Here is a 27073-nt window from a genome sequence, read left to right on the forward strand (position 1 = left end):
GGGCCCTGGGTCACTCAGACAGCTCTGGAGGGAGGCCACAGACAGCAGGAAACCCCCCTGCATGGACAGGCACTGGGAGACCCTGTGGTCAGGGGCTTTCGGGGGCTTCAGGACTTCAATTGACAGGAACAGCACAGCTGGCTCAAGTCAAGAAGGAACCCTGTGGAAGACAGAACAGCAGTTCCGGTCCAGGCCCAGCTGGTCCAGGGCCCCAAGGTTTCTGTGTGGTCCATCCTTGGCCCAGCCCCCTTTCTGGGGGTGCTTTGTCTTCTTACACCTGACAGTCTGGGAGACGGGTAGACCCCCACCTCCTAGCAGAGGCCCAGAGCCAGCTGAATGTTGATGTCCCTGCTGGCCCCCAAATGGGACACTCAGGAAAGCCCTCCCCAATGGCCCAGCCTTGCCAGAACCACCAGCCTCCCGGCGCAGGCTTCAGCTTCATCACCGCAGTCTTCATTTCTACAGTGTGGAATGGCATATGTGGATAGAGACATCTGTGTATAGCTCTAAAGTCCAAATGACGATGTGATAAAAATCCACGCACTTGCCACTCAGCCTGAGAAACAGGGGGAAGGAAGCAGGCCCACGTCAACACCCTGAGCCCTGACTTCCCAGGAGGAGGGAGTCCTCCACGTGGTGCGGCTCGTCGCCTCACTGTCCCTGTGCTCACACACTCGGAATCTGTCCACATTCCCATGTTGCCCTTCACATGTCGACGCTGCTCTTCCCTTGAGACTTGCCTGCGCCGACGCATGGAGGTGGTGTTCAGGTTCGAGTGCAGGGATGGGCCGAGGGGCTCCCTGTTAGAGACACTGCTCTAGTTTGTTTTCTCTGTTTTCCAGGGGCCTGAGGTGAGCCCTGGGCAGCTCATGCTGCAGCAGCAGCACCCTGTTCGTCCTCAGGAACCGGCCTCTGTGTTCCGGTCAGCCAGGGCTGGGGCTCTGCCCTCTGACACTTCCCCAGTTGTGGGTTAGGGACCACCTGCTCACAGCAAGGCCTGTCAGAAATGAGTCTGCATCTCATCCGCAGAGGGACACCCCTCTGGGGCCCAGGAACTGGACTCCCCAACCCTAAGCACACGCGGACACTCACAGGCACCAGCGTTTAAGAATGGTCATGCCCAAACAGCAGCGAGAGTCTGGGTGACCTGTACCAGGGTGTGCTCTGTGGCTCCGCTGGAGGCACGTCTGCATCCTGTGCCCACAAGAGCAGTCATGTTCTGCAGTTCTGAGTGCTCCAGTTCTGAGCTGAGTTTTTCCAGCTCTTCATCTCAAGACAGAAAAAAATGAGACACGATATACGACCCAACACCTCGGGTGGTTGCCTGGGTCAGAGCCATCTCAAGGTGTTCTGACCCTGTGACCGGCCCTCCACCTCCGTGATAGTCTCAGTACCTCGGTGTATCAGCAGCAACACCTTCCAAAGGCTGGGTGGGGCCAAGTGCAGACAAGTGCCCAGTGGAACGTGTGTTGCCTTGGAGACTCAGAGCAGAGACAGCTAATGGGCAACACCTCTCTCTCCCCAGGAGGCAGTAATGGCCCCTTCCTGTGCGGGAAGCAGACCACATTCGAAGGTGGAATGAGGGAGCCTGCAATTGCGTGGTGGCCTGGGCACATCCCGGCAGGCCAGGTGAGTCAGAGATTGGCCACGTGGCCAGGCCTGCGGTCATTCTGGGGAGTGGAGACTTGGCCCCCTCATGGGCCTGCTCACTCCACTAGCTGCTCTTCTCCAACCAGGGCATTTCCGGAGGGAGATGGCCAGTGAGTGGAGGGTGCGCGGGGTGGGCACTGCCACGGCGTGGGGTGCTTGTGGCTGCTGTCGGGGAGGAGGCGTCTGTGGTCAGTCCTGAGCACCACGGAATGGAACCAGTTTCTTTCCCACAGGACCTGTCAGAACCCTCCTCGGTGTACTGATGAGTACAGTGAACTGCCGGAAGGGGAATAGAGCAAGCTGAGTTTTTTAAGTTTCGTTTGGCCATAGAACCTTTGTTTCCAAAGTTCACCTCCCAGGCCACTGTTCTGCGGACACACCTCCAGGGACCCAGCGGCCCACCCAGCGGTGTGTCTGGGGTCTGCCTGCAGCGTGCTGTGCGAACCGCAGGGCTGGGCGGCCCAGTCCTCCTCCTGCTGGATGAGGTGGCATGAGTCCTGCTCCTCAGAGCCCTCACTCGGTCCCTAGCAGCTGAGAGTGTGGGATCTTCTCTAACCAGGCACCTTGGTGAGACACCCTCGAGGTGTCCGACTAACGTTTGTAAGCCTTTGGGTCACTGCTTCGGTTGCTCTTTCCTCTTCTAGTGAAGCTTCCCCAGAGAACACTGCACAAGAGCTGGTGTCAGCCCGGCCCTCACAGCAGAAACCCTGAGGGGCCTCTGAGTCCTCTTGCCCCTGGAACAGTCACTGTGACAAAGGGCTGGAGCCACACTGTGCGCTCTCTCAATCTGGGAGGTGGGCTCCAGCACCACCTCCTGGGGCTCAAACCAGGGGCCTCAGGACTGGCTCCTCCTGGAGGCTCTGGAGAGAACTCACTTCCTCGTATTTTCTAGCGTCTTGGCTCTTGGCCCCTCTCTCCCTCCATCATCCAGGCCAGCGATGGCCATTCGAGTGCCATCCTGTCACTCTGACTCTGGCCCGCTTGCCCCTCTCCCAGTGTTAGGACCCTCTGACTACCCTGAGCCCACCCAGGTGTCACCAGACAGGGGCCTGGCCCTGAGCGGGGCTGCCCAGGGCCAGCTGGAGTGTATGGGCTCTTGACTTCATGTAGAAGAGATTTCACAACACGAGTCCAGGTGGCTGTGAGGGCACATTTATTACAGTGGGGACAGTGAAGCACGGAAGGGCTCAGCATGGAGGAAGCGGCAGGAGAGCCTGGGCGGGGCTGCCTGAGCTCACGGGGAAGCCAGAGGGTCTCGGGGACAGGTTCAGGGGATCAGCCTGGGACAAGCTGCCAGCTGCTCACCGCCCAGAGTTTAGGAGACATGTACCTGTGAAGAAAGAAGTGGGGGCAGAAGGTAAAGGGAACAGTGGGGGGCTGCTCCCCAGAAGGAGAGCAGAGCAAGCTGAGTCCTTTGTCTTGAGGCTTTTCTCTCTGTCCTGCAGGCGGGAATCTTAGGGGAGGTCTCAGGGGCTGGTTGTAGGAGAATATTCACCACTTCTCCAGGTGCTCTTTCAGGGACATCATCTCCACTGATTGGTCAGAGGCAGGGCAGGGGGTCTTCAGTCATCGTAGTTGGTTCTGGCGTCGCCCACCGGGTTTTGCTGCTTCTCTGGGCCTGGAGCTGAAGTACAGTTGAGGAGAGGTGATCTTCTGTATCTGGCTTTAAATTGCTCAGCCGCTGTGTCCAGGTATCTGCTTCAGTTTCCCTGTTCTACTCCCCAAGGAATTTTCCTAGCTTCTCACTATCCTGTCTCACAGGGACTTAGGATCAGCCCCCGTTTAAGGTCAGATGGTTGACAGCCTGATCCGCCTTCTCTGGCAGGGGTGTCCAACCTATTGGCATCTCTGGGCCACACATTAAATACACTGCGACACCTAATCACACACACAAAAAATCATGTTTTAAGTAAATTTGCAATTTTGTGTTGGGCCCCATGTTGGACACCCCTGGCAAGGAAAAATATTCAACAGGACCGAGTTGGGGCCTGCCCAGAGCCCACCCAGCTCCTTCACTCCCGAACGCTGGGTCTGGGGGCAGGAGCCCGTCACCGTCATCACCCCCACTCTGCGTGTCAGCAACTGAGGCCCAGCGAGAGGCAGTCTCTTGTCAGGGGCCCCCAGCTAGCAAGCGGCAGAGCTAAAGCAGACTCCCAAGTGCGGGGGGTGGAGCCCACCCTCCTTCCCCACCATTCCCCCACTGCCTCTCTTCTAGGACCCCTTTCCCCACCTGCTGTGCCCCGGGGAATCTCCAGCCTTTGGGATCCTTTGCCTCCTGCCTGCCTGGCTCCCTGCTCCTCTGGGCCCTGCCCCCTGGAGCAGGAACATTGCACGGAGCTGCTTGCTCAGCCTCCTTCCTTGCACCGCGTTTCATGGCATGCACTGAAATTGAATTAGACGGGGCTGTCAGGCCTGCACACTGTGATAACTAGGAGAGGATTTTATTTAAAAACACCCTGCCATTTGTCCAACCGGTTTCAAATATTTAACTCTTCCCTTCACGCCTGGCGGGGTGACTTTATTAATTGTAGTCTTTTGATTCTGAGTTAAGTCTTGAAAGTGCTGATAACAGCCTCGGTGACTTCCTGCCACGGGCCCACGGCAGACAAATTGCATTTCCTTAAAGGCATTACGTGCAAATTGAGAGTGTCTATTTTTCAAAAAGAGCATCTTCCACGAGTGCGCACAGCTGGCCTGTGCTGATACGAAGCCTTCAGACATCCGCTGCTTCCCACGCTACCTGCGCCCAGCGCTGCAGTCTCTCCTCCTTACTTATTTTTCCAGGGGCTTAAAGTATCTGGATTTCTCTTCCTTTTTCTTTTTTTTTCCTTGCCCCCCCTCCCTCCTTCCCTTCCTTACTTCCTCCTAAAAAGAAAAGTGAGAAGAAAGGGGAGCCTCCTTCTCCTCCCTCAGCTTCAGGCTTTTTGAGCCGAATGTTGACCTTCATGCCCCAGCCTACCGTGGGCTGCACAACAGATGACACGAGTGGTTGTCACATGCGTGCATGGTTTTTAAAGCTTCTCCTTGTGCAGAGGAAAGGGAGCAAGCGTGCACCAGGGTGTGGAAAGTGTTGAGCTGGGCAGTGGCTCGTTCTCAGTGGACAGCATTAATGAAGGGCGAGCCCCTTGCCAGACCTGCCAGCAGGCTCTCCAGGACTCTCCCCACTGACCCGGCTCTTGCCCCCAGATCCAGAGTCCAGGAGTGAAAGAGCCGGAGCGGCTCCAGACAGGCAGAGCCATGCACGGGGAGCAAGTGTGCACCTGACCCCGTGGGCAGCTCCTTGTCAGGAGCGGTCAGCTCCTCGGCCTTTCCAAAAGGCTGCCTCCCCCAGCTCTGTGGAATTAGACCGTTACATTTGGCGGGTGCAGCCTCTGGGAGAAGGGCCAGCCTCGCCCCTTCCCTAGTCCATCCGCTCTCCCCTTCTGTCCCCCCACACACCTTGCTCTCCACGCTGCTCTGGGCCTGGAGGGTCTTTTTTCTACCTGCACTTGTACCCGAACTGGGAATTCACAGTGTCAGTGTTAAAACGACATGACAGCCAGGCTCAGGGAGGGCAGCCTCCTGAGGCGGGGCAGTGCTGCTGGTATCTCCCTGGGGGGCTGCATCTGCTCCTTTCTGTCTGGTTCCCACTCACAGACACTGGGCAGCAACGGGGGCTCGGCACAGGGGACAGGACAGGGTCCTGCCTGTCTGGGGTCAGACAGCTTGTTTGATGTCCCTGAGGCCACTCTTCCAATGAGTAGAGTCACCCCTCCCTCTCAGGCCCTGAGGCAGGAGAGTTGTGTGGCGGCCACACTCAGCCAGACACCCAGGGACATGAGTTCTAGGAGGCCAGGGATCAGGTGGGATAGGGGCCAGGCCAGGTGAGGTGGACAGGGCTGGGTGTGTGCAGACACATGTGCATTGTATTCTCATGTGTGGGCACATTGTAAGGGGCACAGCTGCCAGTACGTGTGTGTGAGTGCACATGTCCCTGTAGATCCAGCTGGACAGTGGCAGGACACACACACAAGGGCAGGGTGTCCTGAGTGGCCATGTGTGTCCATTTCAGGTGAGCCACCAGCTGGGCAGCATCATGGACCTCTTCACTACCAGCCTGTCCCTCGCGGGCCTGGAGCCACCCAGCGACAGGGTGATTGATGGCCTTGATCTCCTCCCCACCATGCTGCAGGGCCAGCTGATGGACAGGTTAGTTCTCACTGAATGTTCTCCCCTGCCCAGCCTCCCAGCACCAAGTGACCCCGTGACGGGGCCAGAGCTGGCTGACAGAGCTGGTTTCCTTGCCCGGCTGGTTGGGGCAATGGGAGATAAGACCTCTGGAACCTTCTGGCATGAGATGCATTCTCCCTGTGAGGTCCATCCTTTCTGCCCTGACCGTGGGAGCAAGGAGGGAACATCCCTCTGCTGGAGTGACCAGCTGCCACAAACCTCAGTAGCCTGGCCATGTCCTGCCTTCTTTCTCTGCACCGGAGTGCCTCGTGTCCAAAGTCAGCTTCTCTTCAGCTTGAGCTTGAGACCTGCCACTCGTTTTGGGTTTAAGGCAAGGATTAGATGGGCTTATGTTCTTTTCTTTTTTGTTCTTTCCTTCTTTTTTTTTTTTTACTGTGGAGTAGGGAGGGTGCCAGAGGCCATGGGCCCAGTGAGCCACCCGCCCCTGGGTGGGCCTAGCTCTGGCAGCCGTCCACGACCGCCTCACCCTGTGCCGGGCCTCCCGAAGCTGAGGATGATGGGCACCGTGTGCTCACCCCGCAGCCTCCGGTGCCTCGTAGCGGGTGCCCATGTGATTTCGGCATGGTCATTTCCATAAAGCCTCAGCCTTGACCATGTGCCCACAAGCTCCTCACAGCCCCTGACCCTCCTCTCCCTCCCTAACAGGCCAATATTCTATTACCGTGGCAACACACTGATGGCAGTCACCCTCAGCCAGTACAAGGCCCACTTCTGGACCTGGACCAATTCCTGGGAGGAGTTCAGTCAGGTAGGGAGGCTCGCAGCTGTGACTCTGCACCCCTCATGCCCTGTCCTTGAGGAAGACACGGCTGGGCAGAGAAGGCTGGCGGGAGGCTTCTGTGGAGTCATGACAACCATGTGGTCTTGTGCTTCCCACCTTGTGTGTGTATCTGTGGCAAGAATTTGGGACACTGTGGTATAGCTACAAGGATGGCGCCTTAGGATCCTGGGTATTCTACCCTCTTGGGCCACCCAGCGCCTGGGGAAAGGAGGCCTCTGGGCAGGCTCAGGCCCAGATCCAAGCCAGACACCTCCAAGTCCAGGCGAACCCAGGGTGCCTTCCCCTGAACCCCTCCTGCTTGTCCCCCTCCAGGCCTGGTCAGGGACTCTGCGGCCTCTCTAAGGGCTGTCATAGTGTGTGCATCATGGTGTCTGCTCCAAGGGCTTGTGGGTAAAATGCCACATACACGCGGGCCCCAGAGTTCTCAGCACCTGTCCTGTGATTTCTGCCACCTCCCAGGGCACCTTTCCACCGCTTCCCGTCGTGCCCGCCGCTGCCTCCTCCTACAGAACCCCTCCCTCCCAGCATGTAGGTCTTTAGACACAAGAAAAGTTTGCTAATGTGCTTTAATTGGGAGGAAAAGCAATTTAAGTTAATGAAAAACCTAAGTACTGGAACACTCCGCACGACTTGAGATGCAGATTGCAGATTTGGTAGCCCCGGGCCTGGTCCTGGACTAAGTGGGCGGCACAGCCCAGACCCAGGTGCCTCGTGCAGATGTGGGCACGTGGGCAGAGCCGAGGACAGTGTGTGCTGCTTCCACATGGCCCAGTGCCTTAAACACGCTCTGGCGTGGGGACCGCTCAGCTGGGCCACGCAAGGCTTTGCTTCTCTTCTGCCTTCTGAGCTCCTGAGTGTCCTGTGGGCCTCGTGGACTTTGTGACAACAACCCCCAACCGGGCTCTTCCAGAACTCTCAGTGAGCAGCATGGAAGAGCCATGTCCCTTGGTCACACTATCTCCCCATTTGCCACTGGCCCTTCTGACCTGTGGCCATCAGCTTCTGTCCCTGTCCCCCGACAGACTGGGTCATGCCTGGCTTGCCCTTTTTGAGAATCTGTAGGTGCACCCAGAGGCTGGCAGTCTGGGGACCTTAGGGGGTCAGCTGTGAGGCCTCACTTCTCCCTCCCTGCCCCTCCTAACCACATCCACAGCCCCCACCTGGCCTCTAGGGTCCACATTGTTGCCTGCTTGGGAGTCCAGGAGGCCAGCTGGCAGGTGTGGCTGGTGTTCTGGGAGCCACCCCCTGAGCTTCACTGTGGCCATGTGGGCTCTCACGGCCTCTCAGGGCAGGTCCCATCAGCCCTGACCCAAGTGACAGTCCGGCTTCCACCCACCTTGGACTCAAAAGGGTATACGGCCTTTGCCTCTTGGGAGGTAAAGCACAAACAACCCCTTTCTCCCACGTGTGCAGATATCAGGGGAGGCCCTCCTTGCAAAGGTGGCTGCTGGACACGGGGTCAGGCTGTGGGTTCACTGCGTCACAGCACACTCACAGGGGTGGCCGCATTGTCGCTTGATGGCCCTTCTACCCCCAGGGATCAGTACAACTAAGGGGTGCATGGAGTTGGAAAGGCCCGGTGACTCCCCTGAGTACCAGCAGAGACTTCCATCCTCCTCCAGACGATGAACACATGAGGGACAGCTCTGTTCACAGGCTTCAGAGGGCCCAGCTGGGGCCCAGCAGCCAGTCCTGGGCTGATTCTGCCCTGACGGGGAGTCCTGGGCTGTGGCCTAGCTGTATGTGTGCCAGTCTGTGGTCCCCAGGTCTGGGGGTCACCTGAGTGAACCTTATTACCTTCCTGGCTATATGCTTGTCTTGGGGCATCTCACACCCCCTGTAGGAACCCCCTCTCCAGTCCTGGGGTCCTGCTGTGTGGCAGCTGCCAGCCCAAGCCCCAGGCCTTCGTCTCCTCAGGACCCTTGGATGGTGGAGGCCTGACAGGAGTCTCCCACCCCGGACACTCCCACAACCTCCTGCCACAGGGGTCTGCCCGAGGCCCTGGGTGAGAGGCCAAAGGGCGGCACCTGCGTGCCTGTATTTCCGGGGCACACCCCTCCCCCTCCTCCCTTCCCACCCTCCAAACACTCCGGTGCCCGCACCGCAGGTTCACCTGCTCTAAGAGGAGGGGAAGGCTGGCTTAGCTGTGATGCCCCCAGGGCAATGCCTCTCTCACAAGACAACAGTTGTAAGAGAAAAACCCTATACTAATTAGCAGGATCTTAATTAAATCGCTTCTTGGATTTGCATCCAAATTATAATTTGTGTCTTCTGTCTAGACTTAGGTACTTCTTCATGAACTGCTCAGCATTTTTACGCTAACTGTGGTTACTTCTCCCACTGTTCACCTAGCAGTTCTGCTCCCAGAAGGTCAAAGGGCCACCCTTGTTGGTAGCCCTGTGTGCCCCACCTCAGTGACTTGGACTGCAGCCCCTGGCTCGGGAGCTGACTGCTCAGTGCAGATAAATGGAATTTTACGGGCTCCTAACTTCCCTGCTTTATTGAAAAGCATAATATTAACTGCTCCAGTGACCAGCTGTCGATTTGAGACACGACGGGCTTGGAGAGGATCTGCTCGTCAACGGCACTAACACAGAAAGCCTTTCGGTGGGTTGCCACACGTGAGTCGTGGCCACCTCTCCAGACCCATCGGTAGTGCCCTGTGCTGGCTGGGGACTGATGCCAACTTGTGGGGCCCTGGGGTCACCAGTGCCTCAGGATGTGGCCCTTGGCCTTTTCCAATTTCCCCGGATGGTGGGGGAATTTTTCCAAGTCAGACCCAGGAACAGCCTTCAGGCTGTAGGGACAGAGTTCCAGACCGCAGGCCACAGCTCCAAGGGAGCCCCTGGCCCAAGGCCACCTTGGGGCCTCAGGGCTGCCCCAAGACCCGGGCAAGCTCAGACCACACACAGGTGTTGGAAGTCCAGTCCAGATGCGCATCAGGCGGTATAGCCCGATGTACCAGGGGCTGTGGGTGCCACACCTGAGCCTTGGGGGGGCCTGGTGTTATCTGCTCTATCTATCTCTTCCCATTTCTTGAAGACATTAACTGTTGTTATTTAGGGTCCCTGCCTGTTAACTTGGGTCACCTGTGGGCCATTCCTATCTCTGTGTAGCTCTGGCCTTCAGGCCTGTGGTGCCTCTTGACCAGTGAAGAAGCCTTGAAGTGGATTGAGTGATGGTGAAAAGCTTTGCTCTGAAAGAGCGAATTTCAGCCAGTACACCGCAGAGTTGTTAAAACATGCATACCTGACAGTGCAGTCAAGGGCACTGACTTCTTTTCTCTTAGACTGTCACATTTTAAAAAATATGTCACACATTTTTAAAATGCGTCATATTTATTGTGTCAACAGCCATCTGGTTCAAATGAATCAAAATTATATCAATTTTTTTGTTGGATCAGCAAAAAACATTTTTGGTGTGCCACAGAAATTTAGTAATTAGTTTATGTGTGCCACAAAATGAAAAAGGTTGAAAATCGCTGTCCTAGAAATTAGAGGGAGTCAAGCCAGGTGGCTCAGTTGGTTGGAGCATCATCCAGTACACCAAAGGGTTGCAGGTTCAATTCCTGGTCAGGGCGCTTACCTAGGTCTCAGTTCAGCCCTCGGTTGGGGCGTGTACAGGAGGCAGCTGATTGATGTTTATGTCTCTCTCTCGTCCATATTTCTCTCTCTCTCTCTCCCTTCTCCCTCTTCTCTCTCTAAAATCAATAAACTGGTCCACAGGTGAAATTTAAAAAAAGAAAGAAGAAATTAGAGGTGGCCAAGATGTGAGATGGGCTAAAGTAGTTTAAGGAGATTCACTTCCTCCCCCCACAGAAGGTTCCAGAAAATCTAGGTGTCAGCACATGGGCATAATGCTCTGCAGCCCTGGGACCAGGGGTAGCGGGAAGGTTCCGCCCCGTAGGACCCATCCTCTGGCCTGCCCCGGCCTCTGCCGCTCGGACTCCTTCAGGTCAGACTGCCCAGCCTTGTGTCGGCCGCTCCCTCTGAGACAGCGCTCACCTGCCTTCCCTGCCTCCGTTTCAGGGCGTTGATTTCTGCCCCGGACAGAATGTCTCCGGAGTCACCACCCACATGCAGGAGGACCACACCAAGCTGCCTCTCATCTTCCACCTGGGACGAGACCCAGGGGAGAGGTACCCCCTCAGGTGAGCAGGGCACAAGGAGGCCTTGAAGCTGCCAAGGAAACATTAGCCAGGCTCAACCAGTGCAAGCACATGCCAGCGAGCTGAGTTTTCTAGAAGAGACAGCATTCTGTGGACACTGGAGATGCATGAGTGCAGGAAGGGAGCGTGGGGCTTCCCCTCCCCCTGGAGCTCTGAAACTTGTGCTGCAGCTTTCCACGTGGGGCACGCGTGTCATGGCCTTTCCTCCCCAGGTGCCCCCGTCTTCCCCCTTTGTCTCCCTGCTCCGCGTGGCCCAGTGACAAACATGACCCCTGCCCCAAGCTGCTCTTGGGGATAGCCTGAGTGGAGGGTGACCTCTCCACATGGCCACCCTCTTCTGTGACAAGCGGCACTGAGGACATAGATGGCAGCACCGCCAGCCCAGAAACACCCACTGAGGGTCAGATGGGGCCTCTCCATGCTATTGGGGAGCCCTAGGGGACCCCTCAACGGCACCTTGCTCTATTGGAGCTTCGTCTAGCTCAGCGGCTGGGACCATGGAGAAGAAATGTGGAGGGCCGACGCCATGGATGAAATTGCATCCCCCAGTCACTGGCCGCCAGGGCTTTTTTATAGGTGGACTGGTCGGTGTGCACATTCCTGCCCAAGCAGCCTCCAGGCCGTTAGCCCACCTTGCTGATCCCCCCACGGCTGGAGCAAACCTTTACCCCCAGGCCCGGGATCCCTCGAGGTCATGAGTCCAGAGGTGGCAGCTGAGCCTCTGATAGCCCTGCCCTGTGGCGATGCTTACAGTGTGGCCTTTCAGAGCCAGGCGTCCACCTGGAGGTCAGTGCAGTGAGCTGGATGAGGCAGACAAGGCTTGGTACAAATGCTGTGCCTGCCCCACACTGGCTGTGGGTGCGCCAGAAGGCACCTCTTCCCTGTCTCCACGGTCCCCAAAATGGGAGGTCGTGGCACCTGGCGCTCAGAGTGAAGATATGTGTACCTCCTGAGATCCACGTTGTCGCTGTGCAGGGATGCTGTGGCATTCAGAATTATTGCCCCAGCAATAATTGGACACCCGCTGACACCCCTTCCCCTCTCACAAGCTCATGGCACCTCGTTCCTGGGCTCCACAAGAGGAAGCCAAGGCCTGGGTTGGGACATGACTTGCCCAGGGTCACTTAGAGGGTACAGTTCTGGGCAAGAAGACCCTGGAGCCACCGCCTGGGCCAGAACTGTGCAGGGCTGAGTGCAGAGCCTCCTGGAGCTTCCCGTGTGTGCTCGCACTGTTTAGAGAAGCCTTGTCCCCAAACTGCTGAATCTGGTTAAGCCCCTTTTTTCCTGTGCCTTTGGCCATGGATCCTGGAAAGACACGAAACATGCCTGGGACCTACTTTGAATTGCGTGGGGGCTGTGTGTGGAAGGAGTGCAGCCAGTAGCAAGTGCACCAGACTGGTGGGGAGGCCTGAGGAGCTGGGCTGGCCTGAGGGCAACAGTGTCAGGCTGAGAGGTGGCAGTCCTGGCAGGGCCAGCCACCCCTGAGAGAAACAAATCTGGGCCTCCTGGTCCCCAGGCCTCTTTCTAGCCTAGCCGGTAGCCTAACGGGTGTCCTGCCCCACCACCCTGTCGCAGCCCTCCCGCCTCACTGGTCTGCTGCTCTCTCGTCTCCAGCTTTGCCAGCACCGAGTACCTGAACGTCCTCCACCGGATCACCGCAGTGGCTCAGCAGCACCAGGAGGCCTTGGTCCCCGGGCAGCCCCAGCTCAATGTGTGTAACCGGGCAGTCATGGTAAGTGACTTACACATGGCTATTGATGTTGGGAGGGTGCAATTCCTGTGTGGGGCGTCCGGAGAACCATGAAAGTGCTATGGGGTCTGCACCCCCTGGCATATTTATCTGTGAAAGTGGTACTGTCCCCACCCCCAACACACCATCTCCTATTGGTGACTGCCCTATGGCTGCAGGCGGACTCCAAATGACTGGGAAAGAAGAGTCTTAGTGACTTGAAGGGAGGGGTGGGGGAGGGGAGATGGCTGACCTGGCCAGGGCGCTGCCGCCATCTCCTGGCCACTGCAGGAACTGCCACAGCTGACCACCCCTGGAATGGGAGAAAGTGGGGAACCCCCTTATACATCAGAAGTGAAGGAAGACAAGTTGGAACAATGTGGGTCAGCCTCCAGACTTAAAATGAGCAGTCACTGGAGAGGTGTATGGATTTACATGTGTGTGAGCACATGAGGGTGTATGCGGAGCGTGAGGGATCCCTCACTTGTACTGTCTATACCCCTGGCCCTCCTCAATCCCTGGATGGAGGAAAGGTCCCACTCTGTTCTTGGCCCCTCCTTCACACATACCCCCAAGCTCCACCATGGCCCCCATACTTCCACCGTCCCCACCATGTTTCCAGGCCCTCCAACTAAGCCCTGAACCCCACACACACACTTCCAGCCCCCCAGCTCAGCCCTGGGCCTCATATACCCAGCTCCGTAGTGAGCTCTCCTCACTCTGGACCCTCAGCTCAGCCCTGGACTCTCCCATACGCTTCCACGCTCAAGCTCACCTCTGAGCTGACAGGCCCAGTCCCATGCAGCCCCTCAAGGCCCTTGAACAGTGGTCGGCTGTCCTGCCTGCCCCAAGGCACTGGCCCTCCCAAACTCCCAGACTCACATGCTGGGCCGGGAATCTGTTCTGCAGGAACTTGCTGCCCTCTCTGCTCTACCTGAAAAATCAGGGACAGCTTCCTCGTGCACACCTGGCTGGACACAGATGGCCAGCCCCTCCCCACATTGGCAGCCAGGGAGGGAGGGGGAGCTTTCCCTATTGTTGATGCTCCAACTTGTTAACACTCAGACCTAAGGTCCTGTCCCAGGGTATTGCCCCAGTGATTCTGAGCTCAGGGACAACCCCTGGACACTAGGGGACATGGCAAAACTAGGAAGACTCCCCCTCAAGGTTATGGGTTTCTCTCTCTCTCTCTGTTGCCAGGAAAAATAGGGCCACATACAGTAAGTCCACATGTCAAAGTATACAGCTGGGCTAGGGCTGCACTGGAACAGGCTGGCTCTCCGCTGGAGAAGGGGTTCCTAACAAGCAGAGAGCTCTCTGTGGGGAATCGTGCGGAGGCGTATGGAGCCTCCCTGCCCCTGCTGAAGCACGGAGCTCCTCTATCACAGCAAGCTGTGTGCAGGCCCTGGCCTTGGGTCTGCTTGGGAACACAGCCAGCAGACAGTCCCCTTTGGTAACGGAGGGCTCAGGGGCGGGCCCCACCCACCCAGTGGGCACTCACACCATAAGGCCTAACACTCTTGCCCTTATGGGCCTCCGGGAACTGGGGGGGGGGGGGGGGGGGCTCCTGTGCTGAGATCACCTAGTTTGCAGTGGAGACAATGGTGGCTTCCATGCCGCAGCCATCAAATAGGCCGGGTCAGGGGCCAGGCGAGGGAGCCGTCTAGAACCTGCTGAGTCCAGAAGTGCTCAATGTCAAATAACTGTACATTCTCTTTCTGAATTTTCATTTTGCAGAACTGGGCACCCCCAGGCTGTGAAAAGTTAGGGAAGTGCCTGACACCCCCAGAGTCTGACCCTGAGAAGTGCTCCTGGCTCCACTAGCACCTGCTCAGACCCAGGCCCTCCCACTGGCCCTGCAAGTGCCTGGGGGTAGGAGGATCTGGCTCCCACACCGGAAGACTGCCCTTTGCCCTGCCGCCACCAGAGGAATGTCACCTGAAGCCTGCAGCTGGACCTGCAAGGCTATACTGCCTGGCCTGAAGTCATTCTCAGCCCTCTTCCTGGCCTACCTGGCCCTGCTGCCTTGAACCCTACATCAACCTCTGAGCTGAACGCTGTGCTGCCTACAGGTCTCAGTTCTCCCACCTGTCTCTTCCCCCCACTTGGCTCTTACCACCTTTAGACTTGCCTTGTTCAGGCCTGGCCTTCATCCCAGGACCCGGAGGACGTGACTCGCTGTGGATGCCCTGGCCTGTCAGCTCAAGCACTTCAGCACTAGTGTCACGGGAGGCTGTGCCAATCCCGTGTTGAGCCCCTTAGTGCTGCAGAGAGAGATCCTGGCCCCACATCCCTGCACCATACCACCTGGGGAGGCAGAGGGCCTCCCTGACCTGGATCCTGCATAGCCAAGGCCTGCCCCACGCAGTGGGGATCACTGATGCTGCTGCTTCCCTGGGACGTGATGTTGGCACCCTCAATTTTCCACCTTCCATAGGGATCTAGACCCTGGACTCCAACACACTGTGAGGTGTGTCTCCCCCTCACAGGGATCCTGACTGACCACCTCCCCTTGGTGCCTGGTGCAACAAAGCACGGGTTGGTATCGGAAGAGGCCAAGCAACCAAGTGCAGACTCCAAGGTTGCTCCCTTGAAGGCACGTGGAGCTCCTTCCATTGAGTGGCTTTCCACACCTGCAGTGATTATCTGCCCAAACTGTAATTGCTGTAAGTCAGGAAATTATGAAGAAAACAGTTTCAGAATAAAGTAACAGGCATTTTAGCTCTTGTTTTTTAAACTGAAATTGTGTTTTAGGGGAATTGTCCCAAGGGTACCATGGTGGGGGGCTTCAGTGGTGCCCCCCTTAGCCTCCTCCACAGACACAAGTGCCTTGCTTTCAAGGGTGGGCCTCTGACCAAGCCAAGCATTCCAACCTTTCTCTTGCCCCCTCCACAGAAAGGCTGGCAAGGTCTTCCTCCTACTGCAAACCCCACCCCAAGCCAGGCACCAGGCACCCTATGTTCAGGCCTCCACCACTGGTTCGGGTACTTCCCTGGCCAGGCCAACCCAACCCGGGCTCTCTGGTCCTCCCCTCCAGGCTATTGTACAGCACTGCTCTCCTGCTCGGTACACCTCCTTGCTTCCGTCCTCATTCGCCCCACGTGCTCCTAGAGGGAAAGCCCAGACCACTCCTGCACGTGTCTGTACATGCGTCTTCAGTGTCCACTGCCGCCTGCCTGCATGCCACACCCATTTGTCCACCCCCTCGGACCTCTCTGCAGGAGATCAGCCAGACTCTCAGAGATGTCAGGGGCAGAGATGTCACAGCAGCAGCAAGAAGAGCACATACCAAGAGCATGGCAGGACCAGAATACACCTGCCCCTGGCCTGGGGGTCCCTGCCAAAGCTTCCAAAGGGCCTGCCGGGCATGCTCAGAAAGGCCAAAACAAGCGAGGGTTTCCCCCCAAATCCGTCCCAGCCTGCATGAAGGCTCTATCCCATCGACTTTGACTTGCACCTTGGCCCCACACAAATGCCCCTGAGGCAGGATGTGTGTGTTTAGGGTAGGAGAAATAAACAGGCAACTTCTGGTAAAGATGGTAACATAGGTAAGTGGATACTCGAATCTTCCCACATCAAAATACATCAAAAATACAACAGAACTACTGAACAGCCATCATGTAGGACCACCTAAAATCTAGCTAAATGGAAGTCCTGCACTAGGGATTTAAAGAAGAAGGCACCTGGAGACCAGAAGAAGGGGTGGAAAAGGGCAGAGACACGGACCAGGATGGTCCCACACCCATGTGTGGTGAGAAAATTGGGAGGGATACCTTGGCTGCAGAGGTTCCCCTTAAGGAGCAAAGAAGTCTCAGCCCCACACCAGAGTCCCCAGCCCAGGGTTCCAGTGCCAGAAAGACAAGTCCCCACAACTTCCAGCTGTAAAAAAAAACCAGCAGGGATTGTGGCTGAGCGAAACAGGACTTCTGGAGTCCCAGGCAGTTTCTCTTAAAGGGCCCACTCTCAGACTTACTCAGACTCACTCTCTCTGAGCTCTAGCCCTGGGGCAGCAACTTGAAAGGAACCAGAGACGTACAGAGAGGAACTGAATTGTCTAGAATCAGGGCAAGAGGGGAGGGGCAGCTCTCTGCCAAACAAAATTGCTGGCGGAGGCCACCGTTCCTTTTATGAGGCTCCCCACCCCACACACTAAGCTGACAGGTGGGCACCATATTTGAGTCTCCAACAACTTGGCTCACACAGTTCACCCCACCGTGGTGATTCCCCGAGAACCCACCCCATCCACCTTGTAGGCTCATCCAAGTCATTTCCCTTGGCTTTTCCATACAACTGGCCTCTATTAGCCTCATGCCTTTGGACTTTCCTAAAATCACTCAATACCGCTAACCTCTTGCTAAGTGGCCCTAGGCCCAGCATTAGCAGCAGCTGGTCTTGGTTCACAGCTTGGCCTCTCTTGGGCACCTCCAAGCCCAACACAAGTAGCAGCCATCTGCAGATTTCTCTGGAGCTCATGCTGGGTGGCCCCAGGCAGGGCACAGGCAGTGGCTGACTTTGCATCTCCCAGTAGGCCCCAGAGCCAGTGTATCCTCAGACCATGCCACCTCCACCAATGACACATTCCTCACAGATGATTGATTGGCCTGAGGGTCATCCCTCCCAGTGACACTAACAGCAATCAAGGTTCAACTACAACAGGACAGTACACACAGCCCACACAGGTGCACCTGGAACACCCAGCTGGGGTGACTGGGTATGCTGAACCACGGTTGCTACAGGACACCTACTGCATAAGGCCACTCTAAGTCCAGGAGATGAAGCAGTTCTACATGATACATAAAAACAAACAGAGAAGCGGGGAAAGTGTAAAGACAAAGAAACAGGTCCCAAATAAAAGAACAGATGAAATCTCCAGGAAACAAAACTAAATGGAGGCAAACAAACTACCAGATACAAAATTCGAAATACTGGTTATAAGGATGATCAAGGAGCTTAGTGAGAACCTTAACAGAATGAAAAAGAACATAGAAACCATAAAAAATTGTTTCTCAGAAATGAAGGATACACTAACTAAAATGAAGAAATGAAGGATACACTAACTGAAATTAAGAATAATTTACAAGGAATCAACAGTAGAGTAGACGATGCCAAGAATCAAATCAATGATTTGGAATATAAGGAAGAAAAAAAAAAACAGTAAAAAGAAAAAAATTTCCAAAAATGTGAAGATAGTATAAGGAGCCTCTGGGGCAACTTTAAGCCAAAATATGCATAATGGGGATGCCAGAAGGACAAGAGAGCGAGCAAGAAATTGAAAACCTATTTGAAAAAATGACAGAAATCCCTGGCCGGGTGGCTCAGTTGGTTAGAGCATCAGCCCATACACCAAAAGTCTGCATGTCTGATCCCCAGTCAGGGCACACAAGGGAAGCATATTTCCCTCTCACACTGATGCTCCTCTCCCTCTTTCTCTCTCTCTCTCTCAAAGTCAGTAAATATATCCTTGGGTGGGGATTTCTAAAAATAATAGAAAACTTCCTTAACCTGGTGAAGCAAATAGACATACAAGTCCAGGAAGCACAGAAAGTCCCAAACAAGATGAACCCAAAGAGGCCCACACAATAACACATCATAATTAAAGTGCCAAAGGTTAAAGAGAACCTTTAAAGCAGCAAGAGAAAAGCAGTTACTTATTTACAAGGGAACTCCCTTAAGACTGTCAGCTGATTTTCAACAGAAACTTTGCAGGACACAAAGAAATGCAAGAAATATTCAAAGTGGTGAAAAGCAAGGACCTACAATCAAGATTACAATACCCAGTGAAGCTATCATTTAGAATGGAAGAGCAGATAAAGAGCTTCCCAAACAAGCAAAAGCTAAAGGAGTTCATCACCACTGAACCAGTATTACATGAAATATTCAAGAGTCTGTTTTTAAGAAGAGGGGAAAAATATTTTTTAAAATGTGAATAAAATGGCAATAATTACATATTTATCAATAATTGAACCTAACAATTAAAATAAATGAACAAGCAGAACACAAACTCATACAGAGAACATTTTGACCATTGTCAAATGAGAGAGTGCTGGGGGGGGGATGGGTGAACAAGGTGAAGAAATTTAGAAGTACAAATAGGCAGTTACAGTATAGTCATGGGGATGTAAAATACAGCCTAGAGGATACAGTCAATAATATTCTAACAACTATGTACGATGTCAGAGGGGTATGAGATTTGTTGGGATGTTATATAATGTCTAATCACAGGGGTGTACGCCTAAAACTAGTATAACATTGTATGTCAACTATAACTGAAAAATAAAAAGTGATTTTTTAAAAAAGAGCTAAAAAAGTAAATAAACACAGGTCTTAAAATCGAGGGCACTTAATTTCAGCAAATACGGAACTTCCTACAGGAGCTAGTGAGCCCCGCCCCTACTGTCCAGACCAAACTTCCCTGCAGGCGTGCGCTGGTTCCTCACGCGCCCCCTCCGCCCTTGCGCAGGCGCAGCCGCACCCGTCCCGCCCGAGGACACGTGCGGAGGCAGCAATGGCAGCAATGGCGGACCCTCAGCTGCAGCTGGTGGCGCGTCGCATCCGCAGCTTCCCGGACTTCCCGATCCCGGGCGTGCTGTTTAGGTGCGTGCGGGCGGGCGCGGGCGGCCCACCTGGGACCTGACAACGTGAGGGCAGCACAGGGCATTGGGCCCCGCCGGCCTGGGGCGTTGTCTCGCGCGTAGAGTGGGGCTGTCGGTGCCGTGGGATCCTCCCCAGGGTACCACTGCCTGCACGCTGCGACCCATTCCCAAAGTTACCAGGCCTGTGCTTGCGCGCCAGGGACATCACTCCCCTCCTGAAGGACCCGGACTCCTTCCGCGCTTCCATCAGTCTCCTGACTAAACACCTAAAGAAGACCCATGGGGGCAAGATCGACTACATTGTGGGCAAGTGAAGGGGCGGGGCGGGGTGGGGGCTCCTGCCCTACTCGGGATCATGAAGATGGAGGGGTCACTGGGTTTGGGCCAAGCCCCAGTAGGCAGGTTGTGTGGGGTTCCTTTCCCCTAAGCCAGGCAGAGAGAGCAAGGGGTGGCTCCACCCCTCCTCTGGGAGGGTCTTTTTGTTGGGGACTCAGGGGACTTACTACCTAAGCCTGCAGGGTGCTTGGGTAATAACTCTGGCGTGGGCTATAAGGATAGGCCCGCTGCCCACTACTTTGCAGCCCTGTGAGGTGTAACAGGCCCCTCCAGCAGCCTGGGGAATGGACTCTGCTGGGTGGGTGCTGCCTTGCTGGCTGTGGAGCTGAGGACAGCCCTCCCGACCCCCACCCGGTTCCTGGTCTCCAGCTCCAGGAAGTATCTCCAGGGAGTGTCTGGCCAAAACACACTGGGCTGGGCACACTATCTTGTTCCCCTTCTACAAGCATGTATTGAGCACCCACACTGTGCCAGGCCCTTGACCCAGTGTGGGGCCTCCAGAAGGGAGCAAAGGAGATCAGGGAGGCCCTGGGGTCTTGTCTCCCTGTGGGAGCCCCACCACTGACCCTCCCGTGGAACCCGCCGGCCTTGAGGGCACAGCAGTGCTGTTCCCCTTACTTGTGTGGGTCCCTCAGAGGATTCTCAGAAGCCCTCTCTCACCCCACGTCTCAGCACACAGTGAGAGATGGCCTGTCACTGCCTCTCCTGGAGAAGCTTGTGGAGCAGACGCTGCTGTTAAAGACAAGAGTACTGTGCTGATCGTGTTTCGTAGTTACTACCAGTCTCATAAGAGATACAGCTGAGTTTTGGAAAAGAGGTCAGGTGACTTCCCCAGGGTCACTTGGTTACTTACTCAACCATGTAGGAAGGATTTAGTCCCTGGTCCCAGCTTCTCTAACTTCCCACTCTCCAGCACCCAGCAGTCCCTGCACTTTTTAGGTCAACTTTCTCTAGATGGATGTCACTGGTCTTGTAGCTGGCACCAACAAGGTCAAGCACCCTAGTCACTGAGGCGACTTCTGGTTATTTTCCAGCCCTGACCCGCTGGAACTCTCATGCTGCTGTGCCACACAGCTGCCTCCCAATACCTTGGCTTTCTCCCACAGGCCTAGACTCCCGGGGCTTTCTGTTTGGCCCCTCCCTGGCCCAGGAACTTGGCTTGGGCTGCGTGCTCATCCGAAAGCGAGGAAAGCTGCCTGGCCCCACGGTGTCTGCCTCCTACACACTGGAATATGGGAAGGTGAGGGCAGAGGACCTTCCATTCCAAAAGGGAAAGGTGTAGAATCAAGTAGAGCTGCCATAGTCGGAGTGGACATTGGAGCTCTGATAGGCTGAGACATTGGGCCAGGTTCACACAGCCAGGAAACAGCCAGGTGTGTTGAAATTGGGACCTAGGTGGCAGCTCCTGGGCTCCACACACCAAGGCCATTCTCAGATGTGTCAACCACATGCCTGCTTCCCATCCACAGGCCGACCTGGAAATCCAGAAAGATGCCCTGGAACCAGGGCAGAAGGTGGTAGTCGTGGATGATCTGCTGGCCACTGGCGGTGAGGGTCTCCCCAAGTTTGTGGGTGTGGAGGTGACTTGCTGTGTGTGAGAAGTGGACTAGGTCCTTGATACTAGTTCATCTGCCTACCAGAAGGGAAGCCTGTTGCAATGCCAGCTCCTTCCTCTCCTAACCCCCTGGGTGGCCTAGTCTGCATGGGGACCTCACTCTGCTCCTCTCCCGCCCTACCAGGAACAATGCGTGCAGCCTGTGAGCTGCTGGGCCAGCTGCGGGCTGAGGTTTTGGAGTGCGTGAGCTTGGTGGAGCTGACATCACTGAAGGGTAGGGAGAAGCTGGGGGCCGTGCCCTTTTTCTCCCTCGTGCAGTATGATTGACTCAATACCCTGCTCACGCCAACTAGGAAAAGAAGAGGTCCAGCCTCCACTGCCTGCCATCCGGCACTCACTGCTCACCTGGACTTTATCTAGCACCCAGAGACCTTCTTGCAGGTTCTGGAAGTGCAAAGGCCTAGAGCCCATAGCCCAGGGCAAAGCCAAGCCCAGGCTGCTCAGGTTCATTTATGGTGAAATGAGAACATGCATGACCAACTTTTACTAGAATGTTGTTCTTCAGTGCCCAGGGTGGGATCTGGGCCTCAGGACCAGGAGGTGGGGGAGGGGTGCAGGGACCCCGTGGCTGGCCTGGGTATGCATGTGCATGTTCCAGAGCATTTACAGCAATTTATGGTTCTCGTCTCTGGTAGGGGAGCAAACCGATTTAGGAAGCAGGTGCTGCTCAAACTGGTTTGGTTTCCCATTGCTGCATCAGAAGATGCAAACTTGGTGGCTTAAAACTTTAGAAGTCCCTTACATAAAATGGCATATTGTTTATGCCTTGGCCAGTATGGCTTGGTTGGAGCATCCCATAACCAAAAGGTTATGGGTTTGATCCCCAGTCCAGGCATGTACGGGAGGCAACTAATGACTCTCACATTGATGCTTCTCTGCCTCTCTCAAGCAATGAAAAAATGTCCTTGAATGAGGATTTTAAAAAAACCCAGCACAGTATTTACATATATAACTTCTGCACTAAATAGTTGTTATACTCTACTGTTTAGGGACTAGACTTGTCTGTACATGTTCAGTCTGGTCTCAGGATCCCTCCATGGGTTTGAGGGATTGTGCCAACCACACTGTCCAAACCCATTCTGGTCGGCAGCGAAGCCACCCTACAACTGTACGCCATGCAACGAAAGACAAAACCAAGTGAAACCAGTTTAATGACAGCATACTATATGGGATGGGCATACCACCCACACTAGCCAGAGAACTCCCCCAGGCCCTGCAGCCAGAGCTCAGCTAGGCTCTGACATTCATGGGGCTCAGGAATGGGAGAGCAGTGTATATCACATTCTTTGAGAATAAAACAGGCATCCAGGGCCAGGCTGGGCCTTGAGTTCACACGTGTGTTAGTACACAGCCATCAGGCTCAGAGCACCTTCTCCACACGGGTAAGGCGAGCCAGTTGTTCAGTGACACCTGCCAGGTTGGCAGCCTTGTCCAGCTTGACATAGGTGTCCATGCGGATGCGGTGCAGGCTAAGCCAGTCTGGCAGCAGCTCAGACAGGAGCTGCACATGTTTCTCCATTTCCCCTGCAGAGAGAGGAGGCCTGTGAGCACTTCTGTAAGAGGGTGCACACAGGTACTGCTCCCAGTGTACACCCCCACCCCCAGCACTTCCCCCAGAAGGACTGGAGTTAGGGCAGTAACTGTACAACTTTCCCAAGGAGATGGCTCTCCCATTGAGCCTGCCACATGTCCCAGCCCTCCAAGACACTGAAGCAGAGGTGTCTTGAAGCCTCAAGGGGAGAGGGTAGTCTCCTGGCATCTTGAGGGCAAAGGCCAGGTTTGTGAGGGAGAGGCTGCCTCAAGAGACAGCAAGGTTAAAGTGACCAGGTGGAGGCTCAGGAGGTGACCTCAAGGACACTGCCCAGTCAATGCACACAAGTGTGTGCAGAGAATGATTTCCACCCTCAGCTGGGACTCAGGGACACAAGGATTGGTTCCTGCCCCTGCACACACCTGGGCTCATGGCCACGTGATAGCTGCTCACCATCCTGGCACAGGCCACTTCCATGGTGAGTGTTGGCTTGCGCTCGGACACAAAGATGCTACGCAGCACCCGGGCCAGCTCGGGCAGCCGCTCGAGCCGCTGCAACCTCTGTTCCTGCTCTGGATGCCGCGTCATCTGTGCCAGCTGCTTCTGCATCTCCTTGGCCCGGATCTGCATTGGGCATGGGGAGTGGTCATTGGGCAGCTGGCCCCACTTCCCCCATCCCTGGACCCCAAACACTCACCCGCTCCAACAGGTCCTGGGACACCCCCTTTAGGGGAGCAGGTGGAGTGGCTGGGGGGGTGGCTGGCAGTGCTGGGCTGGAGGACCCCGGGCTGCTGGGTTCAGCTGTGCGCATGGCCAAGTCACTCAGGGCCTTCTCCATCTGAAGCAGGTCAGAGAGGAGAGCTCAGGAGAAGACTCTCCTGGCCCAGCCACAGAGGAGGCCCCTCACACCCCATTTGCATGGACCCCCTGCCCATGAAGCCCTCTTATGCCCAGCCCAACTTTACCCCACAATATCAGAGACCTGTGCTGAGCACCCTAGGGTAAATAAAACCCACCAGCAGGCAGCACTCTGAACATGTGGGTGCATCCCACTGCCATTAAGGCCCATGTTGGGAGTCAGGCTACCTCACCCCGGGGAAAAGGGTCCAGCCTCACCCTGGGTGACATCAGGCTTCGGGCTCGGGCCAGCACGTCCTGAGCGGTGGCCAGCTTCTCTGTGGTGGGCGGCTGGGGCAGCTCAGCAGGTTCGATGTCAGGCACTTCATCCACGTTGAAGCGGGGGTGCCAGCGTGTCAGCTGGTCGTCCGGCACCACCATGGGGGGGTTCAGGGAGGCCAGGAATACCTGTCCAAGTAAGGGGGGGCACAAGATGACCCAAGGCTCCTCTGGCTGGGGACGTAGCAGGGCTGTCCTGGTTCCCATCCCAGCTGGGCACCCTCAGGCATGAGTAGAGGACCCACCAGCACCCACTGAAGCTACCACAAGACTTCTAAGCCTGAGGCAGCATCTCTGAGCTCTCTGCTCCTGTGTTCAGGGCAGCCCACCTCCCTCATTTGGGAGCCAGGGCCAAGGTCCCCACCCAGACCAGGAGCCCCATTCAGCCCACACCCACCCCATGCATATGAGATGACGGCCCAGTGGTTGAGAGGAGAGCTCTAGAACACAGCCTCTCAGGCAGGCCCATCTCCTGCTGGGTAAAATGTGGCTCTGACAACAGGACAGAACAAGCACAGAGGGGACAGAGCACAAGACTCAGTGCAGAGGAGATAACTTGTACAGCTATGGCTGAGCTAGTTATTTTGGGGCTGCCAGCTCACCCTGTGATGCTCCCGGACTCGCTCCACCAGATTCTGGCTGAAAACCTGTCGTCGCTGTAGAAGGTGTGAGGCTGTGAGCTGGGTGGCTGTGTTGCCATCCTCTGCAGGAAGAATCTAAGCCTGAGCCCCTGGGCCAGGCAAGCCCAGTCGCTGAGCCCCACAACCATGGGTCTCAGCCCAGGGGCCCCATGCCCAACATCTCACACCTGTGCTCAAAACTGCAGTGTCACAGGTGTGCCCACAGCACACTCACCCTGGTCCAACAGTGGCTCAATGGTGAGCTGGTAATCGGACCTCTTAACATCATCCTTGAACGTGGGAATGTTTCGCTCCTGTCGGAAGTGGTAGGAAGCAGGATACACGGTTTTGATCTGGCCCACGTTGTGCTCCTCAAAGCGCCTGTGGGAGGAGGCCACAGGGTCAGACAGCTGGTCCGCCTCCACTGCATGGCAAGACCCTTACCCTCCCAGGGACTCCACTCACTTGCGCATCATGTCCTGGACACCCTTCTTGACCTTGGCAAAGGTCACAGTCTCCAAGCGGTTGTAGAGCATGCCCACAATGGTGTCCATACTGCGAAACATCTCAGCCAACACTTGGTACTTATAGGGCAGCACAAGGCCAGGAGGCCCCGGCTGGGCCAGGGCATGGAAGCGCTGATAGGCAGGTGCCTTTTCTCCACTGCCAGGGAGGAAGCCAAGCATTGAGAGAAGCATCAGACCCACACCCCCTCCAGGACCCAATGGCTGGCAAAGCAGCTGGGGATACCCCAGAGCTGGGGCTTACAAAACTGCCCCCCATGACACACTGCATACCCCATTATAAATTCCTTGTGTGCCCAGTTCCCCATGGGAAGCACTATCAGGTATGGACTCAGAAAAGGGTGGTTTCCAACCCAGCTCTGCCATGTCCTGTCCCATCACCTAGGGAGGGCCCTGGCCACCCCCAGCCATGGTTTCCTTATCTCTAAGAGACACATGATGACCACAGGACCTGGGGAGAACAGACTTGAGGACAGGAATCAATAACATCTGGCAGTCAACATCATTCGAAATTCACAAGGGCTCACTGAGGCAGGAACTGGAGCCCTCTTACAGATGAAAGAGGTGAGGGAGCTAGTGACTGGCGCTCTTGAGGTCTGAGTGCCCTATGGACTGCGCTGGCTCTTTTACATAGCAGCCCCAGCCCTGTCTACCCCTACCAGGCCTCCCACCAGCCTACCCTTTCCTGGGGTGCCTGACCACCCAAATTAAAACTCACCTTGGCCTTGATGAGTGCCCATTGGCCTCCAGCACACTGGGTTCCCCAGCATCGCTACTCTGGGCACTTGCGCCCAGCTCCTGGGGCGGCTGCAGGTACGACTTGAATTCTGAGAAGGTAATCTTTGAGGGAACCTGCAGACACAGGATGCTGTCAGCTAGCCAGTCACCCCATGCCCACCCCCAGCCCTTGGCCCAGCCTCCTCACCTTGTCCTCCTGTGGTGCCAATCGGGGCAGCCGACCTGCTGCTGAGAGGGCAACCTTCTTTGTCTTCTTGCTCAGAGAGTAGTCCTCCGGGGAGCTAGGGGCATCTGGGGAGCCAGGGCTAGGGACCTGGGGGAAAAGACCCCATAGGTAAACAAATGACAAGACTCTATGGGATACTGGCTCTACACAAAGAGGGTTTTTCTGCTGCCCTCAGTCGGGCCTCTCAGAAGCATCTCCATTAAGGGAAGGACCTGGGCCACCCACCTCTTTGTTCTTCTCAGGAGAGTTACAGGGCTTGACCCCCAAGTAGTTGGGCCTGGTATTTACCAGCCTGCTCAGCTCTGGCCCTCCCCAGCGTCCGTCAGATCCGCCGGCTCAAAACTTTTTCCCCATCACTCAAGTCCTCTCCAAAGCAAACCCTTAGGGTGGCCACAGTACGCCGGCCTGGTGGCTCGGACTTAGGTCCTCCAGTGAGTCCCAGTCTGTTCTCTCCGCCCAGACCAATGCTCAGTCCTCCCACTTGGGGCCTCGGTGTACCCCCTGGTCCGTGTCCTCCCTCCGGGGTGTGTCTCAGCAAAGCCCTCCCCGGCCTGCCACCCTCCCTGAACGGCCCCGGTCTCCTTGCAACCTCACCACATCCGCGGACAACCTCAGCTTCCTGCGCGCGGGCGGCGCCGGTTCGTCGCGCGTGGGCTCGTTGCACGCGGGCTCATCGGGCAGACGGGCACGCTTGCGCCTGCCGCCCGAGTTGGGAGCCCGGACGTGGGGCGCGGGCTTGGCAGAGCTCGGGGTGCCCCAGGTAGGCTTGGCACGCGCAAACGCAGCGCGGGGTCCTGGGCGGCGGTGCGCAAAGAAGTCGGTGAGGCGGCGCTGCGCCATGAAGAGGATGAGACCGGGACCGGGAACAGGGCTGGGGAAGCCGGACTACGGGAACGAAAAAGCAGGAGACCGGCGGCAGACGGAAATGAAGCCGCGCTTCGCTGCGATTCTCCCGCCACCCGTGGCCCCGCCCCCTAAGCGGGCGGAACCATAAGCGTGGGGGAGGATGGGAAATGGACGCGTCCAGGCCTTTCGCGCTTGAGCGCTCTCAAGCTTTGGGGACCTTGCGCACAGATCTCGAGGTGCTCTTTCTGTGGGTTCGCTGATCTTCCGCGTCTCAGGTTCTTCGTGGGGTCTGCGTGGGATGGCGCGATTG

The 27073-nt window shown here is 56.1% G+C and overlaps 3 protein-coding genes across 3 annotated transcripts in view; 2 read left to right on the top strand and 1 right to left on the bottom strand.

The window, feature by feature from the left end:
• The window catches only part of GALNS (galactosamine (N-acetyl)-6-sulfatase), a 31888-nt gene extending 16609 nt beyond the window's left edge, over positions 1-15279 (top strand). Inside the window, exons 9-14 of the mRNA XM_037142327.2 lie at positions 1526-1629; positions 5702-5838; positions 6526-6628; positions 10690-10811; positions 12444-12561; positions 14296-15279. Of these exons, the coding sequence (XP_036998222.2) occupies positions 1526-1629; positions 5702-5838; positions 6526-6628; positions 10690-10811; positions 12444-12561; positions 14296-14382 (671 nt within the window). The 3' untranslated portion in view covers positions 14383-15279. The remainder of the gene's footprint in view (positions 1-1525; positions 1630-5701; positions 5839-6525; positions 6629-10689; positions 10812-12443; positions 12562-14295) is intronic.
• Positions 15280-19012: 3733 nt separating this feature from the next.
• Positions 19013-21588, top strand: APRT (adenine phosphoribosyltransferase). Its single transcript, XM_037142332.2, has 5 exons — positions 19013-19152; positions 19351-19457; positions 20594-20727; positions 20957-21035; positions 21227-21588. Exons 1-5 carry the CDS (start codon positions 19064-19066, stop codon positions 21367-21369), a joined length of 552 nt encoding a protein of 183 aa, XP_036998227.1. The 5' UTR covers positions 19013-19063; the 3' UTR covers positions 21370-21588.
• A 647-nt stretch (positions 21589-22235) lies between these two features.
• CDT1 (chromatin licensing and DNA replication factor 1) lies at positions 22236-27073 on the bottom strand. Its single transcript, XM_037142331.2, has 10 exons — positions 26512-27073; positions 25879-26004; positions 25672-25805; positions 24895-25092; positions 24665-24810; positions 24412-24512; positions 23750-23938; positions 23331-23471; positions 23056-23257; positions 22236-22626 (listed from the first exon to the last, which is right to left on the bottom strand). Exons 1-10 carry the CDS (start codon positions 26755-26757, stop codon positions 22463-22465), a joined length of 1647 nt encoding a protein of 548 aa, XP_036998226.2. The 5' UTR covers positions 26758-27073; the 3' UTR covers positions 22236-22462.

Source organism: Artibeus jamaicensis, unplaced genomic scaffold (genome assembly GCF_021234435.1).
Source record: "Artibeus jamaicensis isolate MK-2021 breed Jamaican fruit bat unplaced genomic scaffold, CSHL_Jam_final contig_464, whole genome shotgun sequence".
In the NCBI taxonomy this organism is placed as follows: domain Eukaryota; kingdom Metazoa; phylum Chordata; class Mammalia; order Chiroptera; family Phyllostomidae; genus Artibeus; species Artibeus jamaicensis.

What these genes read in the sequence shown, in the direction of transcription:
- APRT (XM_037142332.2), top strand. Translation starts at nt 19,064, where the DNA reads ATGGCAGCAATGGCGGACCCTCAGCTGCAGCTGGTGGCGCGTCGCATC. An exon ending in ATCCCGGGCGTGCTGTTTAG is followed by an intron (nt 19,153 to 19,350) that starts GTGCGTGCGGGC and finishes CTTGCGCGCCAG; the next exon opens with GGACATCACTCCCCTCCTGA. An exon ending in CAAGATCGACTACATTGTGG is followed by an intron (nt 19,458 to 20,593) that starts GCAAGTGAAGGG and finishes TTTCTCCCACAG; the next exon opens with GCCTAGACTCCCGGGGCTTT.
- CDT1 (XM_037142331.2), bottom strand. Translation starts at nt 26,757, where the DNA reads ATGGCGCAGCGCCGCCTCACCGACTTCTTTGCGCACCGCCGCCCAGGA. An exon ending in TGAGGTTGTCCGCGGATGTG is followed by an intron (nt 26,005 to 26,511) that starts GTGAGGTTGCAA and finishes CTTTTCCCCCAG; the next exon opens with GTCCCTAGCCCTGGCTCCCC. An exon ending in GAGTCCGGGAGCATCACAGG is followed by an intron (nt 23,939 to 24,411) that starts GTGAGCTGGCAG and finishes TTACTTGGACAG; the next exon opens with GTATTCCTGGCCTCCCTGAA.